Source organism: Gorilla gorilla, chromosome 14, assembly GCF_029281585.2.
Source record: "Gorilla gorilla gorilla isolate KB3781 chromosome 14, NHGRI_mGorGor1-v2.1_pri, whole genome shotgun sequence".
In the NCBI taxonomy this organism is placed as follows: domain Eukaryota; kingdom Metazoa; phylum Chordata; class Mammalia; order Primates; family Hominidae; genus Gorilla; species Gorilla gorilla.
Window position 1 is genome coordinate 59416529 of NC_073238.2, and position 21184 is coordinate 59437712.

Genomic DNA, 21184 nt, shown 5'->3' on the forward strand with positions numbered 1-21184 from the left:
ACTTACTTTCTTGTTTTTTTTCCTTTAAAATTTTTACAAAATGAAAAGGTCTCTGTTTTCCCCATTCACATGCTTTAGAGGTGGCCATGGGTAACTGCTTGGTATATAAGCCTCCAGATTACTTTCCGTACAAATCATTTTGGGTGTTTAATACAGACAAAGTTTTAAAACATTGTTATGTTTTAAATCCACTAACCAGAGCAAGGTATTTTTCTAACCCCTTTAGGCTTAGTTTTGCTAACTTCAGAACATAGCACAGAAGTCTGATTTTGCTTTCCTTGTTGTTCTCTCTTATATGTAGTTCTAAGGCTTTGGTTTACTTTGTTGCATCTTGATCTCTTCCCTAGAGTACATGGCCAGTACTTACATTCCTTGTTTTTCTCACTTTAGTCTTGAATTCTTTTAAAAGTAAAACCTCAGTAGAAGTGAGTTGAAATTATTTTATTCAAACCAGTTTCCTCAACCACAGTTGAAGAAAAAGTAAGCCCACCATTTTTTTTTTTTTTTTTTTTGAGATGGAGTCTGGCTCTGTTGCCCAGGCTGGAGCGCAGTGGCGTGATCTCGGCTCACTGCAACCTCCGCCTCCTGAGTTCAAGCAATTCTCGTGCCTCAGCCTCCTGAGTAGCTGGGATTATAGGCGCCTGCCACCATGCCCGGCTAATTTTTTTTTATTTTTAGTAGAGACAGGGTTTCACCATGTTGGCCAGGCTGGTCTTGAACTCCTGACCTCAAGTGATCTGCCTGCCTTGGCCTCCCAAAGTGCTAGGATTACAGGCGTGAGCCACCACGTCTGGCCCTCAGAATTTCTTAAAAGGGAATCTAGTGGTTTCTACCTATGCCAATATCAGAGACAAATAAGGAGCAAATTGTGTGTGTTTGTATGTTTTATATGTAGGCAACAGGTCTAGCAGATTTTCTACCTAACGTAACACATAATCAGTCTTGTAGAAGATCTAGATACTTTTAGTGATGAGAACAGACTTATAGTAATTAGTACCCTAAGACTGCTATGAAAATGCTTGAAAACAGCTTGTTGCCTAGTTGGTCTCCTGGCTGTATTCTCCAGGCTGTCTTGTTTACTTTACTAATTTACTTAGTTTTCATTGCTGTTACTGAATTAACTAAATTCACTGTTAAACAAGTGTAGGATGGGTGGGGAATGTCTTACAGTGCACGTGACTAGGTTATCAGGATTGTAGTTGATTTTGAGCTTAATATGAGTCATCAAATTTATGAGCCTATAAACAAAAGGCTCCATTGATAGATGTCTGTTGTTTAGAATGAAGTGGAATGATAATCCTACTCCTTTCTTTGCCAGTCAGCTCACAGTGAAAACGTAATGTTCAGTTCTTAGTGCTGCACTTAAAGAGAGACATGGATGAATAAGATCATTCAGTGGAGTGAGACTAGGATAATCAGAAAGCTGAAAAAAAATTAATGTCTTATAAGGAACATTTGAAAGTCTAGGGCTGTTAAGAGAAGATGTAGGGCAGACCAGGTAAACTGTACTCACATATTTTAAATGTAGAATCAACTACTGATTCCTAGAGGCAGATTAACCTCTAAGTGTGTAGGTTTATAGGTTATAGGTTATAGGTTACCTGTGGTTTAAAAAAACATATATTTGGGTAAAAAACGAAAACAACTAAGATTTTAGAAAGGCAGTGTGGCATACTGGTTATGAGTATGGACCTGGGAATTAGCCTGAGGTTTAGTCCTTACCCTATCACTTACTAGCTATGTGACTTTGGGTAAATTGTTTACTCTGTTTCCTCATCTGAGGAGATGATATTAATACCTCATAGGTTCAAATGCGTGTAAAATATGTAGTTAATAAGAGTTCTCCTGCTGTCGTAACCACGCATACTACACAGGCCAGATAGTAGATGCTGCGTTGTGTCTAATGTGGTGTGGGAGGACCTCCCCTCCCTACCACATCTTCCGAAGCTCAGCAGCAGCTTGCTGTGTGTCGCAGGCCAGAAACTAGGAGATCTGTATGGCGTGGCTGCTCATTCCAGAAGACAGGGCTGTGGGTGGAGAGATTGGGAGAGGCAGAGAGGAGGGAAAAGACGTGCAGCTTGGAATGCAGCTCTTACTGAATTGGTTCTGTCTTAATACTCGAAAAAAGGAGAGTCCAGCTGTGAATAAGATGAGAGTAACAGCTTGTTCTGACAGTTGGTAACATTTGGACCATTTTTATCAAGCAATTTATATGATATTTCTAAACCAATGTACCTGGATTATTTTTGTATCTTTGGACATCTGATGTGTGCCACATTTTAATTAGTTTATAGTTTTGCTGGTCTGGGCACGGTGGCTCACACCTGTAATCCTAACACCTTGGGAGGCTGAGGCAGGTGGAGCACCTGAGGTCAGGAGTTCGACACCAGCCTGGCCAACGTGGTGAAACCCCGTCTCTACTAAAAATACAAAAATTAGCCAGATGTGTTGGTGTGTGGCTATAATCCCAGCTCCTCGGGAGGCTGAGGCAGGAGAATTGCTTGAACCCGGGGGAGCAGAGGTTTCAGTGAGTGGAGATCTCACCATTGCACTCCAGCTTGGTCAACAAGCACAAAACTGGGTCTCAAAAAAAAAATTAGTTTATAGTTTTGCTTTAGCTTGTTTAATTTTAAAGGCAACCTTCTTTGTACATCACCATCCTGCCTCAGAATACTTCAGTTGTCCAAATGTTTGATATATGTTGTATCTTATTGATAATCACGTAGCCTGTACTAATAATATGGCTTCTCCCCGAGACTTTTATTTCTAGCTTTATTTCTTTTTTTGGTCTTTTTTTTTTTTTTTTCTTTTTTTGAGACAGAGTCTCGCTCAGTCACCCAGGCTGGAGTGCAGTGGCGCGATCTCGGCTTGGGTTCATGCCATTCTCCTGCCTCAGCCTCCCGAGTAGCTGGGACTACAGGCGCCCGCCACCACGACTGGCTAATTTTTTGTATTTTTAGTAGAGATGGGGTTTCACTGTGTTAGCCAGGATGGTCTCGATCTCCTGACCTCGTGATCCACCCGCCTCGGCCTCCCAAAGTGCTTATTTCTAGCTTTATTTCTAAACATGTTTAACATTCTGGGTCATGTGGGGACCCGCTAATAATAAAAAGTATGGAAACAAAAAATTAATGAGACACAATTTTTCTGTTATAAAATTGACTGAGTTTAGAACAGTGTTATACTGATAATATGATGACGGGAGTTTAATTTGTTACAAACTTTCTGAAAGGCAGTCTGGCAACATATATGTGTGTGTGTATAACTTACACAACATGCACACATATTCCTGCTCAAAACAACATAGAATAACAATCCCACTATTTTCTCTGCCAGTTAGCTCACAGCTCAAGCATTTTATTCAGTTCTCGATGATGCCATTATCTAGAGAGATAGACAAATGAGCTCATCCAGTAGAGTGAGACTGGGATAATGAGAAAGCTATAAAAATTGATAACAAAATATTCATGCCTTTCACCCAGCAATTCTGTAAATTTCTCTTTGTTTCTTTAATTCCATCAACTGCTAGGAACTTATCCCATGGAAGTAATAGGTGAGTGATGGAAAGATTAATATATGAGGATAAATTAATAGTAAAATATTTATGCCCTTTTGACATGTCTTCATCATTCTTTGAGCACTTGTTATTTTTTTGACATAGAGAGATGTTTTAGACTCATCTTATACATTTCTGCCTAAGCCCTGGAGTTAGCCATTTCTCCAAGGAGTTGGCCATGGTTCCTTTTAGGGGAGAATGATATTTAGAAACTAAGATATGGATACCCCAAATGCTTATTGCTGCTTCCAAGGCCTTCTCAGTGAACAGAGCTAGGGAGCATATGTACACACACACATACCTCCCCCACACACATCCCTCTTTACATCTATATTTCTATATTTACATATATTGAAATGAGTTTGCACTAATATATCCAGTTCCAATAAAATACCACATACTTTGTTCCAGTTTTCTTCCTTTTCTTACTTGTGCTTCTTTTCCAAAAGTGAGAAACCTGGTTCCTGTTGTCCTTAATATAGTTACTTATTTGTTTGGGCCTCTGTTCTTACTTGTTCAGTCCGTTCCCAACTCCATGTGCGAATACCCTATTCACCCTGCTTGGGCTGTAGCTCCCCTCAGTGTGCTGCCACTTTCACTGTCCTCCACTGGGACACCCTCCTCACCCTGTTCAGGCTTTCATTCCTGTTCTGAGGTTTCTCCCCTCCTCCATAGGAATGCCTCCTTACCCCACTAAGGGTCCAGCATCCTGTTTCAGGTTGTCCTCCTATATGTGGATGCTCTCACCTGCCAGGCTCTGACACATTTCTTACTGAGCCACTCCTTTATAGCGATGCCCTCCTTACCTGACTGGGCTCTGATACCTTGCCCCTGCTTGCCTGCTTCACCCCAGTGGCATCCTCTTCACCCCATTTGGACTATAACCATGCTATCCAACCCACTCTGAAGAAGATACCTATGTTGTTTGGCTTCACCTAATGGTTTTTGAGCTCAGTTGTTCAGTTAGGGGAAGTATGAATAGGAATTAAAACAAGGCCTGGTGCGGTGGCTTATATCTGTAATCTCAGCACTCTGCAAGGCCAAGGCAGGAGGATCACTTGAGTCTAGGAGTTCGAAACCAGCTGGGGCAACATAGTGAGACCCTGTCTCTACAAAAATAAAAATAAATGTTAGCTAGATAAGGTAATGAGCGCCTGTGGTCCCAGCCACTCCAGAGGCTGAGGTGGGAGGATCACTTCAGCCCAGGAAGTCAAGGCTGCAGTGAGCCATCATCATGCCACTGCACTCTAGCCTGGGTGACAGGTCAAGACCCTGTCACAAAAAGAAAACAAAACAAAACCAACAAGAGCCAACAGTTGAATAATGATATTGTTTTATTAACCTGGAAAAGATGTTGCTTATTGCCTGTTAGTGAAAAGCCAGGCCCCATTGGTACCAAATCCAAGAAGTATTTTAAAAGTGTAAGAAAAAGGAAAGACATGATTAATACAAATTAAGAAAGGCAAAAGGAATGAGACCGGAATCTAAAAAAGTAGCTGTGGGGTATTGAGAAATAGACTCAGAGTAGTAAAGGAGAAAATGCACAGCATTCTGAGAAATTTAGTGAAAGGATGGCCAGATGTTTACTTCATTAATTTCTGAAGATAGCACTGTATTGTAAAATAATTAGCATTTAAAATTTTGCGCACAGGTCATCATACAAAGGGTATATTATAGTTGTAATGTAGAATAACAAAAGGTTATGTGTACTTCATACATTCACACACCAAGACAAGGGAATATGTCATTCTTTTTAAATAAGTTTTAAGTCTTCAAGGATTAGCTTTTTTTTCTAGAGAGTATTAACTCATCTAGAGCTCATCAATCTATCATTCCAATTAAGATGCTGTTATAATTATATATGTGTGAAAATGAAATTGTCCTCTCCTCCTGTGTTCCCTGATTGTATCTAGTTACCAAGACTGAAAATGTCAACATGATCTTTAATTCATCTTTTTTCCTATGCTGCCCACTTCCAGTCATTTCCTCTTCTCTTAGTTTTAACAATTTAATGACCTGCTCTGTATCTCTTCCTTACATTCTACCACTAGCTGCTTCAAGCTGTCTTTACTTTCTATGTGGGTGTTTGCCTTAGCCTCAGTAGAATTCTGTAAACATTATGGAAGTGTCTTCTGCATCTTTTCCTTTGTTTTGTCTACAGCACCTCTGCCTTACACAGGTAGCTAAATTAAAGGCAGTTACATTAAATTGAGCTCTAGAAGCTAAATTCAGGAGTGCTAGAGAGGGGACTGTGGTGAATTTAGTGCCTGCCTCAAAATGCAAGTTGAGGGTATTGTTGTCATGCTGAATTGGGGGCCAATCTTTGCCATATCTCTAATTCTTGTAAGAGAAGCTGGAAATTCATATTTTTATGTGAAATCTTAAAATTTTCTCACCTCGTTTTAAGATACTTCCTCAACAAAAAAGAGACTGACATTGCATTTTAATATGTAAAAGACTGAGAAGTCCTACAGTAAACAAGTCTGCGGAAAAATCTGGAATCCTTAGTCTGTCCTAAGTGATTCTTTACCATTTGACTCCGGGCTGCCATTCACTAGTGTCAGAAAGAATGTGCTAGATACTTTCTTTTTTCATTTGGGCTATTCCCTTAGCCTGGAAATCCCCCATGTTTTCGACTTCATCCCTCACTCACTTCTTTTCCTGGCTTTCCAGTTTGCATTTCCATGACAGGTACATTTATGGTATATACCTTTGCCATAAAGTTTTTGTTGTTATGGCAAGATATAACTGTTTTATTTGTAGTTGTTTATGATTGGATGTGTCTATTTTCATTAAACTGGGACTTCCTTGAGGTCAAGGATCCACACTCAATACTGTACCATGTACATAGCACAATGCATAGTGGACGTATAGTAGACCCTTCATAATAGAATGAGTGATTAACTGAGCTAGTGAATGAAGGCAGGTTGGAACCAAACTGAATGTTATGGAGAAACAGTGGTTTTCTAATTGGTCTTCCTATCTCTAGTCACCTTTAGTCTACTCTGTATATATTTTCTAGTGCAAGTTTCCTGTAGGAAATGTCTGTACTTGTTATTCTTTTGGTCAAACAATATCTACAGATCTCCATTGCCCAAAGAATAAAGTCTGTACTTTGTACTGTGATATTCAAGAGCTTCTATGGTTGAGCCCCTTTAGAGTTTATCTCCTCCCCTTTCTTATTTTGCCTTTCCCTTCTAGCCAAATCTGATGACTCATTTGTGATCAGACCCTTTCGTGACTTTCGTTCAACTCTCACTTCTGATACTGTATTTCCCCACTTCAACTTATTGCAATCTTAGTACCCTTTAAGGCTGAGCTCAGCGTTCTGTCTTTGTTGGGTCATTCCTTAACTCTTAAAATGGAAGAAATGGCTTCTTCCTGTCTGATCCTGGTGCATTGTGGCTCCCTTAATTGAACATTAAAATTTATCTCATTTTATAGTTTATGGATGTACCTTTTATTCCTTCTGCTGGCTGGGATAGGGTTAACTCAGTACTTTGCATGTAAGAGGTATTTAATACATACTTTTAAAAAATTAAGTTCTTATATAGGATGTACACTGATTTTGCTTTGTAAAAAAAAAAATTAAAATTTTTTTTTTTTTTTTTCACATTTTCAGCATTTTATTCTCAATCTCTGCTCATTGCTTTGCGACATCCCATGAATCTCCTCATTCAGGAAAATAGACTTAACATCCATGTAGCTTAGATTATTTTTTCCACCAAGAACTCTAAATGGGCCAGGTGCAGTGGCTCACAGCTGTAATCCCAACACTCTGGGAGGCCGAGGCAGGAGGATTGCTTGAACCCAGAGTTCAACACTAATCTGGGCAACATATGAGACTCTGTCTCTACAAAAAATTCAAAAACTAACCTGGCATTGTAGTGCATGTCTATAATCCCAGCTTCTTCAGAGGCTGAGATGGGAGGATTTCTGGAGCCCAGGAGGTAAAGGGTGTAGTGAGGCTGGGTAACACAGCAAGACCCTGTCTCAAAAAAAAAAAAAGAAAACTTTAAGTAACCTAAATCTGTGCTCCTCAAATTGTGTTCCATGGTCTATAATTTCTGTAGCAGTAACATGTTTTTGTTTTTTTATTGACTTTTGGGGGGCAGGGCTTTCTGGCAAATGCCAGAAAGCCTGCTGGATAAATTCCAAAAGAGCTAGCTATAACACCGTTTGTTTGTTTGTTTCTTTTTTTTTTTTTTTTTTTTGAGACGGAGTCTGTCTCTGTCACCCAGGCTGGAGTGCAGTGGTGTGATCTCGGCTCACTGTAACCTCTGCCTCCAGGGTTCAAGCAAATCTCCTGCCTCAGCCTCCTGGCCTCCTGAGTAGCTGGGACTACAGGCTAGTGCCACCACACCCAGCTAATTCTTGTATTTTTAGTAAAGACAGGGTTTCACCATGTTGGCCAGGCTGGTCTCCAACTCCTGACCTCAGGTGATCCGCCTGCCTCGGCCTCCCAAAGTGCTGGGATTACAGGCGTCAGCCACCACACCTGGCCTGTCAGCCTGTTTTTTTTTTTTTTTTTTTTTTTTATTGATCATTCTTGGGTGTTTCTCGCAGAGGGGGATTTGGTAGGGTTACAGGACAATAGCGGAGGGAAGGTCAGCAGATAAGCAAGTGAACAAAGTTCTCTGGTTTCCCTAGGCAGAGGACCCTGCGGCCTTCCGCAGTGTTTGTGTCCCTGGGTACTTGAGATTAGGGAGTGGTGATGGCTCTTAACGAGCATGCTGCCTTCAAGCAACTGTTTAACAAAGCACATCTTGCACCGCCCTTAATCCATTCAACCCTGAGTGGATACAGCACATGTTTCAGAGAGCACAGGGTTGGGGGTAGGGTCACAGATCAACAGGATCCCAAGGCAGAAGAATTTTTTCTTAGTACAGAACAAAATGAAAAGTCTCCCATGTCTACCTCTTTCTACACAGACACGGCAACCATCCGATTTCTCAATCTTTTCCCCACCTTTCCCCCCTTTCCATTCCACAAAACCGCCATTGTCATCATGACCCGTTCTCAATGAGCTGTTGGGTACACCTCCAAGCCGGGGTGGTGGCCGGGCAGAGGGGCTCCTCACTTCCCAGTAGGGGCGGCCGGGCAGAGGTGCCCCTCACCTCCCGGACGGGGTGGCTGGCCGGGCAGGGGGCTGACCCCCCCCACCTCCCTCCTGGTCGGGGCGGCTGGCCGGGCAGAGGGGCTCCTCACTTCCCAGTAGGGGCGGCCGGGCAGAGGCGCCCCTCACCTCCCGGATGGGGTGGCTGGCCAGGCGGGGGGCCGAACCCCCACCTCCCTCCCGGACAGGGCGGCAGGCTGGGCAGTGGGCTGACCCCCCCACCTCCCTCCCGGACGGGGCGGCTGGCCAGGCGGGGGGCTGACCCCCCACCTCCCTCCCGGACAGGGTGGCAGGCTGGGCGGTGGGCTGACCCCCCCACCTCCCTCCCGGACGGGGCGGCTGGCCGGGCTGAGGGGCTCCTCACTTCCCAGTAGGGGCGGCCGGGCAGAGGCGCCCCTCACCTCCCGGACGGGGCGGCTTGCTTGGCGGGGGGCTGACCCCCCCACCTCCCTCCCGGACGGGGCGGCTGGCCGGGCGGGGGGGGGCTCCTCACTTCCCAGTAGGGGCGGCCGGGCAGAGGTGCCCCTCACCTCCCGGATGGGGCGGCTGGCCAGGAGGGGGGTTGACCCCCCCACCTCCCTTCCGGACGGGGTGGCTGGCCGGGCGGGGGGCTGACCCCCCCACCTCCCTCCCGGACAGAGCGGCTGGCCGGGCAGAGGGGCTCCTCACTTCCCAGTAGGGGCGGCCGGGCAGAGGCGCCCCTCACCTCTCGGACCGGTGGCCAGCCAGGCGGGGGGCCGAACCCCCACCTCCCTCCTGGACAGGGCGGCAGGCTGGGCGGTGGGCTAACCCCCCCACCTCCCTTCCGGACGGGGCGGCTCGCCGGGCGGGGGGCTGGCCCCTCCACCTCCCTCCCGGACGGGGCGGCTGGCCGGGCGGGGGACTGACCCCCCCCCCCCACCTCTCTCCTGGACGGGTTGGCTGGCCCGGCGGGGGGCTGACCCCCCCACCTCCCTCCCAGACAGGGTGGCAGGCTGGGCGGTGGGCTGACCCCCCCACCTCCCTTCCGGACGGGGCGGCTGGCCGGGCAGAGGGGCTCCTCACTTCCCAGTAGGGGCGGCCGGGCAGAGGCGCCCCTCACCTCTCGGACCGGGTGGCCGGCCAGGCGGGGGGCCGAACCCCCACCTCCCTCCTGGACAGGGCGGCAGGCTGGGCGGTGGGCTAACCCCCCCACCTCCCTTCCGGACGGGGCGGCTCGCCGGGCGGGGGGCTGGCCCCCCCACCTCCCTCCCGGACGGGGCGGCTGGCCGGGCGGGGGACTGACCCCCCCCCACCTCCCTCCTGGACGGGTTGGCTGGCCGGGCGGGGGGCTGACCCCCCCACCTCCCTCCCGGACGGAGCGGCTGGCCGGGCAGAGGGGCTCCTCACTTCCCAGTAGGGGTGGCCGGGCAGAGGCGCCCTTCACCTCCCGGACAGGGTGGCTGGCCGGGCGGGGGGCTGATCCCTCCACCTCCCTCCCGGACGAGGTGGCTGCCGGGCGGAGACGCTCCTCACTTCCCAGACGGGGTGGCTGCTGGGCGGAGGGGCTCCTCACTTCTCGGGCAGGGTGGCTGCCGGGCAGAGGGGCTCCTCACTTCTCAGACGGGGCGGTTGCCAGGCAGCGGGTCTCCTCACTTCTCAGACGGGGCGGCCGGGCAGAGACGCTCCTCACATCCCGGACTGGGCGGCAGGGCAGAGGTGCTCCCCACATCTCAGACGATGGGCGGCTGGGCAGAGAGGCTCCTCACTTCCCAGATGTGATGGCGGCTGGGAAGAGGCGCTCCTTGTTTCCTAGATGGGATGGCGGCCGGGCAGAGACGCTCCTCACTTTCCAGACTGGGCAGCCAGGCAGAGGGGCTCCTCACATCCCGGACGATGGGCGGCCAGGCGGAGACGCTCCTCACTTCCCAGACGGGGCGGCAGCCGGGCAGAGGCTGCAATCTCGGCACTTTGGGAGGCCAAGGCAGGCGGCTGGGAGGTGGTTGTAGTGGGCCAAGATCACGCCACTGCACTCCAGCCTGGGCACCATTGAGCACTGAGTTAACCAGACTCTGTCTGCAATCCCGGCACCTCGGGAGGCCGAGGCTGGCTGATCACTCGCGGTTAGGAGCTGGAGACCAGCCCAGCCAACACAGCGAAACCCCGTCTCCACCAAAAAAATACGAAAACCAGTCAGGCGGGGCGGTGCGCGCCTGCAATCGCAGGCACTCGGCAGGCTGAGGCAGGAGAATCAGGCAGGGAGGTTGCAGTGAGCTGAGATGGCAGCAGTACCGTCCAGCTTCGGCTCGGCATCAGAGGGAGACCGTGGAAAGAGGGGAGAGGGAGAGGGGGAGGGGGAGGGGGAGGGGGAGGGAGAGGGAGAGGGAGAGGGAGAGGGAGAGGGAGAGGGAGAGGGAGAGGGCAAAAAAATTAAAATTTAAAAACGTAATTCAAATACAGTATATTGAAAATAGTGTGGAAAGATACTGCACCAAGATGTTAACAATGGAATTGTGGCTATTTTAAAACTTACTTTTTGCTCGTCTGTATTAAAAATATTTATATGTGGGCATATATTGTTTTATAATAAAGGAAAATTGCTCATAATTTAAATTATTAAATTTAATAACTTGATCTTTAAGATTTTGTTAGGTAAATGAAACCTCTTCAGCTAGATAAAATGAATAGTAAAATTTGATGAAGTACTGTATAGATCTGATATTATATATGTATTAACATGCTACTGAATGCCAAAAATGCTCAGAAATAAAGATAAGAATTGTAATAAGGCTGGGTGTAGTGGCTCACACCTGTAATCCCAGCACTTTGGGAGGCTGATTGTTTGGGGCCAGGAGTTCAAGACCAGCCTGGACAACATGGTGAGACCTTGTCTCTACAAAAAAAAAAAAAAAATACAGAAGTTAGCTGGGTGTGATGGCATGCACCTGTAGACCTAGCTACTTGGGAGGCTGAGGTGGGAGGATCGGTTGAGCCTAGGAGGTCAAGACTGCAGTGAGCCATGATTGGGCCACTGTGGTTGATAGAAGGAGACCCTGTCTCCAAAAAAAAAAAAAAAAAAGGGAAAAAGAAAATGTAAAAAAGAAAAAAGAATTGTAATATCATTATTTGCATAAAATAGAACTAGCAGAGGTTATAATAGTGTTAAGTGACATAAACTCATAATATCCAAAATAATGATGTGTGATTAATGTGAGTTTATTTTTCCCATAAGATTATAAATAGGATAGTTGTGGGGAGTCAAGGGTAAATATTGGTTAATCTCTGTAAATGTAATATTTTATGTAAATATGAAGTTTTTTTTTAAGCTCTTAACTCACATTTGAAAACAACATGAAATCTAAATAATTTTAAATATTTCTTTTCCTCTCCTTTAGGACTCAAGGAAGGACTGAGGTAAGATTATTTATATGGAAATTTTAGTTAAAACTTGAGACTATCTTTTCATTAATAATAGTGAAAAAAGAGTGTTTGAATTTTGGAAAACTCCACATCAAGTGCATGGCTGATGGTTAAGAACACATAAAGGTATAAATGCCACCCTTGTGTGAATGAATGGACCCTTTTCTAGTTGTTCATTCTCAGCATTTGTCTTCTTTGACCTACATTTCCCCTCTCTTGGTACCATGAAACTGAGTAAAACTTCTGTAATACTTTACTAATACGTTAGTATTACTTCAGTGTGACAAAGGCATTTGATATGGATTTTTTGAGAACTTTAGATTCTGACCCATTGAGGCCAGTTTGTGATTTACAGTACTTATCACATAGTAGAGATGTTTAATAAATACTTCATAATCTTCCTACATGCTTGGGAGATGAGTAATTTTGTTTATAAGTCTGTTTAGTGTAAAATGTGATGTTCTTTTGGGGAGATCTGGTATATAATAAAAAGCATTTTGAAAGAACACCTAGTATGTATTTTTATTCTAAACCTTATTATTGAGCTATCCTTTTAACTGTTGAGTTGTATTTGTTAAAACAATCAAAAATAATACCATGTACTCATACAGTTGTCATTAAGACCTACAAAATAAATACATCCTCTGTTTATGGGAGTGTTTAAGCTTTTCAGAGTAAATAGTTCACTTCACCCCCCCCCCCCATCTGAAGTACAATTGCTTTCTTAATATTCTTAAAATATTCACTTATTCAGCAATATTATTTTCCTTCTATATGCCAGGCACTCTGCTAGATCTTAAAGATATAAAAGATAGTAAGACATGATCCCTTGACCTCAGACCTCAGAGATTTTAGGAAAAAAAATCATCTTTTTTTTTTTTTTTTTTTTTTTTTGAGATGGAGTCTCGTTCTGTCATGCCCGGCTAATTTTTGTATTTTTAGTAGAGACAACGTTTTGTCATGTTGGCCAGGCTGGTCTCAATCTCCTGACCTCAAGTGATCAGCCCACCTCAGCCTCTCAAGGTGCTGGGATTACAGGTGTGAACCACTGCGCCCAGCCAGAAAAAATAATCTTACTCCTGTTTTGGAAAGACGTCTTCAGCTACAGACCAGAGAAAACATGAAAACTGTCTTTTTTTATAATGATAGATTAGCCCCATTATTCTTTTTGTTTTTGTTTTTTATTTTCTTATGTTTAGTAATTTTTATTTTATTTCAGGGGTACATGTGTAGGTTTGTTACATAGGTATATTGCGTGATGCTGAGATTTGGGCTGATGTTTATTCTGTCACCCAAATAGTGAACATGGTAACCAATAGGTAGTTTTTTAACCCTTGGTCTCCTCTCTCCCTCTCTCTTTTTGGAGTCCCCAATGTCTGTTGTTCCCATCTTTAGGTCCGTGTCTACCCAATGTTTAGTTCCCACTTGTAAGTGAGAACATGTGGTATTTGGTTTTCTGTTTCTGCGCTAATTCACATAGGATAATGGCTTCCAGCTGCATCATTGCTGCAAAGGATGTGATTTTGTTATTTTTTTATTAGCCCCATTATTCTGACAAATGGGAATAGATTGTCTTTCTCTCTTTTGTTTTTTTTAAGAGACAGGGTCTTGCTGTGTTGCCAAGGTTGGAGTGCAATGGCTGTTCATAGTGAGCTACAGCCTGGAATTCCTGGCCCAAGGAATCCTCTTGCCTCAGCCTCCCAAGTAGCGGGGATTGTAGGTGTGCACCAATGTGTCCAGTTTATATTCTCTTTTTATGACCAAGTATTAAGGAGTTTTTAATAAAGTGTTTAATGAAATGACTGGAAAACACATTTAAAAACAATTTGATTTATAACAAAAATTTTTTTATATATAGTTTGAATACAGAAGTCTGTTATAATCTCTGGTTAATGTGTCTATTAGGTGTCATTTACTTTGAATGAGGATCTTGCAAATATTCATGATATTGGTGGAAAACCAGCTTCAGTCAGTGCTCCTAGAGAACATCCATTTGTCTTGCAAAGTGTTGGAGGACAGACATTAACAGTATTTACTGAGAGCTCATCAGGTAAGTGGGAATGGAATTATTTAATGTGATTCCTGTACATGTTGTATAGATTTTCTGTCTCAACATACACTCCTGTTTGCTTTTTTTTTTTTTTTTTGTGATGGAGTTTCGCGCTTGTTGCCCAGGCTGAAGTCCAATGGCACGATCTTGGCTCACCGCAACCTCCACCTCCTGGGTTCAAGTGATTCTCCTGCCTCAGCCCCCCGAGTAGCTGGGATTACAGGCATGCGCCACCACACCCTGCTAATTGTGTGTTTTTAGTAGAGACGAGGTTTCTCCATGTTGGTCAGGCTGGTCTCTAACTCCCTACCTCAGGTGATCTGCCCACCTTGGCCTCCCAAAGTGCTGGGATTACAGGCATGAGCCACTGCGCCCAGCCTCCTGTTTGCTTTTTTAAGGTCATTACCAATACTGTTCCATCTCTCATTTTGTCTACCTCTGTTATTCATACTATGCTACTTCTCTGCTCTGTGTACTTTCTTGTGATTAATGAAATTTTGGCCATTACTTGAGAAGGGTTTAATTTCCATTTGGGATATGAAGATATAGAACAAAGCAGATGGAAGAATGTGGTTCATCAAGCTGCCTTCTAAGATGTTGAAGAAATAGTATTCTGAATTTTGCCAAGATAAGGTCATCCTTGCTTCTTTTAGTAAATTGATATTCAGCAAGTATGAGTTGTACTTAAAAAATACAGTTTGATATTAGGGAATATTTTAGTCTGAATTTTTCATCTTGTATGCTTTGTATACCAAGAGGGCCTTTTTATTGCATAGAGATAACTTTTAATTGATACTGGCTTCCAAGAAGTTTCTGCGTAGAGTTTTAAGATTGTATGTGTTTGCAATGAGATATTTTAACAGTTCAATAAATCAGAAGCAAATGTTTCCATTTGCGAATTAAATACAGAGAGAACTTTCTTGTGGCACACGCTCAGCATGAGTATATTTTCCTTGTTTTGGGATTTTTATCTGTCACTGAGTTTAGAATACTATTAAAGCAACAGGCCACCTTAGCTTAATGGAGCTAATTTTCTCCTATGTAGTTCAAAAAGCTTATTGACAAAAGAAAACATTTGTGATTTTGTTGTATTTCATCAAGCATTTCAAAGAAAGCTATAAGAAATTATAGTATGTTAAGAACACCATTGTTTAAAAAAAGGAACATCCTCGTAAATTTTTTTTTTTTTTTGAGACGGAGTCTTGCTCTGTCGCCCAGCTGGAGTGCAGTGGAGAGATCTCGGCTCACTGCAAGCTCTGCCTACTGGGTTCACTCCATTCTCCTGCCTCAGCCTCCTGAGTAGCTGGGACTACAGGTGCCCGCCACCATGCCCGGCTAATTTTTTTTTGTATTTTTAGTAGAGACGGGGTTTCACCGTGTTAGCCAGGATGGTCTCGATCTCCTGACCTCGTGATCCGCCCGCCTTGGCCTCCCAGAGTGCTGGGATTACAGGCATGAGCCACCGGGCCCAGCCGAATTTTTTTTGTGGTATCTTAGATTACCAATAGCTACATAAAATGATCTAAAAAATTATTCTTTTTTTTCTTGGATGTACAGTATAACAGAATGGTAAATTATAACTCTTCAGTTATGTAGTTGAAGGTAGAAGGTTGGTTTCATTGCAGTTTTCTGATGCTCTAATAATTAGTAGTGTAGTAGTATGGGAGGCAGAAAATGTTAAAGTAACAGTATCTTCAGTATATCCATTTTATACTGTTTAAGATTCAACCCTTCAACAAATATTTATTGCATGCTGCATAGTTCAGGGCATAGTATAGGCCTATCTAAAATTCTGAAATTTGTCTGAAATTAGAAGCACATTTGAATTCAGTATGTTAAGAGTTTTAGGTTTGGCTGGGCACGGTGGCTCATGCCTGTAATCCCAGCACTTTGGGAGGCCAAGGTGGGCAAATCGCCTGAGGCCAGGAGTCCGAGACCAGCCAGGCCAACATGGTGAAACCCTGTCTCTATTAAAAATAAAAAATTGGCCAGGCGTGGTGGCAGGTGCCTGTAATCCCAGCTACTCAGGAAGCTGAGGCAGGAGAATTGTTTGAACCCAGGAGGTGGAGGTAGAAGTGAGCCAAGATCGCACCACTGTACTCCAGCCTGGGCGACAGAGGGAGACTCAGTCTCAAAAAAAAAAAAAAAAAAAAAAAGAGTTAAAGAGTTTTAGTTTCAACAACTTTATTCCTTTTGATTGATGAGATTTAATAAGATCTGTTGAACGTGTGAGGTTTTCTCTACTTTTGTGATTGTCCCTGGAGTGGAAGAGGCATGGCACCAAGATAGTAAAAAGGAGTCATTGCCTTGATAAACGTTTGAGGTAGAGAAACTTGAACTTTTTTTTGTAGACAAAAGTACCCTATTTCAGATTTTTTACATCTTATTAAGTGACTAATTTTTTGAAAGCATGATTTATTTCTGGTACTTCTACAAAGACAGCAATTTAGAAAGCTAACATTTGTTAGCCTCAAAATTAGTCTTCCATTTTACATTTTAAAAATACTTTAGTGTTGTGCTCTTTTTGAACATTTCGTGTTCACGTTTCTGGCTACAGTGTACTCTAAAGGGAATGTGGTTTTATAAGGATTATCTTGGCAGGGATATGGAAGAGAATTAAGATTGTCATCCTTATTCTGGGGCTTGGACAGTATGTTCTTTGTAGAACTGTGATAATACAAATGCAGTTCTAAGTTGCTATTAGTTATAATACACTATAACAATTTTTTGCTTCTTAACCTCATTATTTCTGTTTCAAGTCATTGTTCCTTGATTCTCTTTGCACCATTCTGTGCCTTGATTTCCTCATTTATGAAATAAGGATAATTTATTGACATTTATATATAAATATGAATACATTTAAACACTTCGAACAATGCTCAGTATATAATGAATGCTCAAATATTAGCTGTTGTTGTTAATATTACACCTTATTTTTAAACACTTTAGGTTTTAAGTTTATTTTAAGGCAAGTGCATGCATTTTAGCTCAATCTGGATGTGTATCCCTTGGTAAAATTCAGCCAGTAGGGATTTTTATGTTAAATGTTTCTCAATTGCCTGCATGACCAAGAAAAAAGCTCTAGAATTCTAACTTAGTAGTTTATCTCCTCTGAGGAGTCTTATGTATTTGTTATTTCTAGTCATTAAAGCAGCAGTTCTACAAGTGGGTTCCTTGGATCTCTTGGAAGTCATAAATAGTAGCAGGGGCTCTGTGACTGCTGTGACATATTTAAAATGTTAGATGTATGTTGTATATGTGCGTTCTTTTCTATAGGATGGTACCAGAGCTTTCATTGGAATCTCAGAGGAATCTGTGGCCCAGAAAAGCTACAGAACCACTACCCTAGTTTTAACCTCGGTTGGTCATGAACCTGCCAAAGTATAAGTGACTAAGCCATTTTACAGGGAGTAAGCTGTTGATTTTACATTGAAATATAAATGAGATAGGCATTATCTGGAATATTTCTACATTTTCTATCAAGTATAGAACTGTACCTGCTTTTCTAGGCTGTTTCTTTTCATTAGTGCACAGGTCTATAAAATGTAGAGTTTGTAAGGAAACTTGAAACCACATTTTAGTTCAGTGTGTTAGGAGTTTTAGTTTTAATAACTTTACTCCTGTTAATGTGATTTTGCTGGTTTTTGAGAGGCCTCCTTTGAGCCCATTTTCCTAATGATTGAATTTGGCACATTCGGGTATCTTTTAGGGAGAGTGAATTAGAGGAGACTAATGATTAAGTTATACAGTGTTTTCTCATTAATTAAAATAATCTCCATGTCATCAACATTTTATGAACTCAATTAATTTATTTCTAATTCAGTGTTCCTGTCTGAGAGAATATATTTTATTTTTATGGGCTATTTTGGGTTACCCTTTCTTCCACTTCTGCTTTCCTCTGTGAAATTCAAAATGATCTGTTAATATTTTTCTGTTATTTTCATGGAGCTCGCTTATCCATTACCCTTATCTCTGTGGAAATACCTCATGTGTTTGGCCTTACATTTCCCTGCCTTGGGTCTTCAGTTTAGTATTTGTATTTACTATTTATTGGTAACTATAGATCATTTCTATTTTTTCTGCCTTTGGCATCCTCTTTGGCATTCCTACTTTTATTCAAAGTTAGATTTTCTTCTTTTTTTTTTTAGAGGCAGTGTCTCACTGTGTTGCCCAGGCTGAACTTCTGGGCCCAAGTGATCCTCCCACATCAGCCTCCTGAGTAGCTGGGACTACAGGCGTGCACCACCATGTCTGGCTCTTAGATATTATTATTTATAACTGCCAACTCTAGACAAAAATGTTCATTCATCTGTTCAATAGATATTTTTGGTGCTAAGCCCTGTGCTAGAATAAGATTAGCCTCCTGTGCACTGAGGCAACTGGTAAGTGAATAAATGCTACAAATGCTCTAATGGAGTTATGTACAAAGAGGAAAAAAGCATGTGTACTTTGCCTGAGGGAACTGGCTTCAGAAGTGGAGATAATATTTGAGCTGGACCTTGAAGTATATGAATAGGATGAAAGATAGTGAGGATAAATTCATTTTTCTAGCCTTCAAGGATCCAGTTCTTCACTTGGCATTCTTTTACCTGTCATCCTCTGTCATAGTTATCTAAAAGTTCATTAAATAAAAATTCATTAAAGCAAAAAACTTAGCTGTGGATGTCACAGTCTAGGTTAGAGATGAAAAAAGTTTTAATTGGTGCAATGGGAGTGGAAAAGATAGAACATAGGATAATAGAGGTAATTTTTTTTTAATCTTTTTTGCCATCAGGTAAGTCGACCAGAATTAGAGGTTATTTTGACAGCTTTTGGTGATGAATCGGCTATGAGGAAATTGGAAGATTGAGAAGCCTAGAGTGGTTTCCAGGCTTTTTTTGGCCTGAGCATCTGGAGGGATAGTGAAACCATTACTGAGTTAGAAAATATTCAAAGAAATGGGCAGGCTTAGAGCTGATAATGCAGTGACTTTTTTGCTTTCATTTTTCATTATCTTTGACGCCTTTGTAGCAGTTCATTAATTCAATAAATTAATATTTGTGCCTGGTTTTTTCAGGCCCCCTTTTAGGCTTGGGATGCTTTAACAAGCAAAGGCTTAGCCCTTGTGGTGCTTACATTTTACTAAGAGGAGACAACAATAAACATAAGTAAATTATATTGCTGGCTAGAAGTTGATACATTTTCTGGGAATAAAGTGGGAAGTAGGCTCGGGAGTATCAGGTTGGGGGTGGGACCTCATTGAGAAGGTGAAATTTGAACAGTCTTGAAGGAGGCAAAAGGGGTAGCCATGTGGAGTGAGTTAGCCAGCTAGGAGTTTTTAAGGCAGACGGAGAACAGTAATGACTAATGCTCCAAGTTGGGAACAAGACTGGCATGTTCATGGAGTGGCCAAGAGGTCAGTGTGGATAAAGTAGATGAGCAAGGGGGAAGAGTAGTGGGCTAATTAGGCTAGGGAAGAAGGGTGGATGTTGGCAGTGGCAGATCATGAAAAGATTTCTAAACTATAAAAAGTATTTTGGATTTTACTTTTAGTGAAGTGGGAAGTCACTGGCGAGTTTTAAGCAGAATAGTGATATAATTTGATTTACATCTTAAAGACCTACTCTGACTGGTAGGTTGAGAAGAGACCATGGAGTCGGGGCAGGGCTGGAACCAGGAGGCTGTTATAGTAATCCAGGGGAGACATGACAGAAGCTTGGATTAGAGTGGTAGCAGTGACAGAGATCTACTCACTCACCTGATATCCAGCTTTATATCTTTAGTTGTCTTAACAGACAGTCCACTTGGATTCTTTTTTTGGTGGGGGGAGATGAGTCTCATCCTGGGCTCAGGCAGTCCTCCCACCGCAGCCTCCCGAGTAGCTGGAACTACAGTCGCATGCCACCATGCCTGGCTAGTTTTTTATTTTTTTGTTTTTGTTTTTGTAGAGACAGGGTTTCGCCATGTTGCCCAGGCTGGTCTCGAACTCCTGCATGCAAAGCTGTCCACCTGCCTTGGCCTCCCAAAGTGCTGGGATTATAGGCATGAGCCACTGTGCCCAGTCTGCCACTTGGATTTGTTACCTGAAACCAGGAAATAGAAAATCAAATTTCATTTATCCATTTCCTTTTTCTCTACATATCCATGTTTCTGCCAGTGATACATTATTCTTCTATTGTCTTGGCCATAATAATTCTTAGCCTCCTCTTATTCTCGTATTTGGTCATTTTGTCGTTTCTGTAGTAGGAATCACATATACACATTTCTGGATACCACTTGATATGGTTTGTCTCTGTCCCCACCCAAATCTCATCTTGAATTTTAGCTCCTATAATTCCCACATGTTGTGAGAGGGACCTGGTGGGAGATAATTGAATCATGGAGGCAGCTTCCCCCATACTGTTCTTGTGGTAGTGAATAAGTCTCATGAGATCTGGTGGGTTGATAAGGGGTTTCCCCTTTCACTTGGCTCTCATTCTGTCTTGTCTGCCACCATGTAAGACATGCCTTTTGCCTTCTGCCACAATTGTGAGGCCTCCCCAGCCATGTGGAACTGAGTCTTTTAAACTTCTTTTTCTTTATAAATTACCCAGTCTTGGGTATGTCATTATCAGCAGTGTGAAAACAGACTAATACACCACTTAATCCAAAGCAACCCTCTGAAAACTCCACCCATCATCCCCAGCCTTTTTCCAGCCCCATCTGTGGAAACCTCTTACCTTTACCATACTTTCCTGCACAGTGACCTCTGTTTTTCCCCTTCTTTTTCCTCTGTCAGGGATTTGTCTTCTATAGTCATAATCAGCTTTCTCTTTCTGATCCAGCCTTTGTTGATTCTTCCTTCATTTAGACTTGTATGGCAGTAGGTTAGCTCGTTTTGTCCCATTATTAAACCTTGTGGGCAGAGGACTGTATCTCATGGTTATCTCCATGGTGCCTAGTATAGCATTGAGCACATCCGTGGCTTGGGATTGAGCACAGAGTGATGGGTTCATTAAAGCAAACATGTTGAAATCATTTATTTCCTCCTAAGAATTAGTAGTACTCTAATGGTACTTTTTAGAATGGTTTTCAAGTGAGACAGCTTGTTTTAGTTACTCACAGG

At 43.0% G+C, this 21184-nt stretch overlaps 1 protein-coding gene and 1 non-coding gene across 2 annotated transcripts in view; one reads left to right on the forward strand and one right to left on the reverse strand.

The window, feature by feature from the left end:
• The window catches only part of GTF2F2 (general transcription factor IIF subunit 2), a 166650-nt gene that overhangs the window by 19684 nt on the left and 125782 nt on the right, over nt 1-21184 (forward strand). Inside the window, exons 3-4 of the mRNA XM_004054462.5 lie at nt 12026-12044; nt 13956-14100. Coding sequence (XP_004054510.1) covers nt 12026-12044; nt 13956-14100 — 164 coding nt within the window. The remainder of the gene's footprint in view (nt 1-12025; nt 12045-13955; nt 14101-21184) is intronic.
• Nucleotides 7669-7728, reverse strand: LOC115930461 (U7 small nuclear RNA). The gene has a single exon (XR_004067098.1). It is a non-coding gene; the product is annotated as a U7 small nuclear RNA (small nuclear RNA).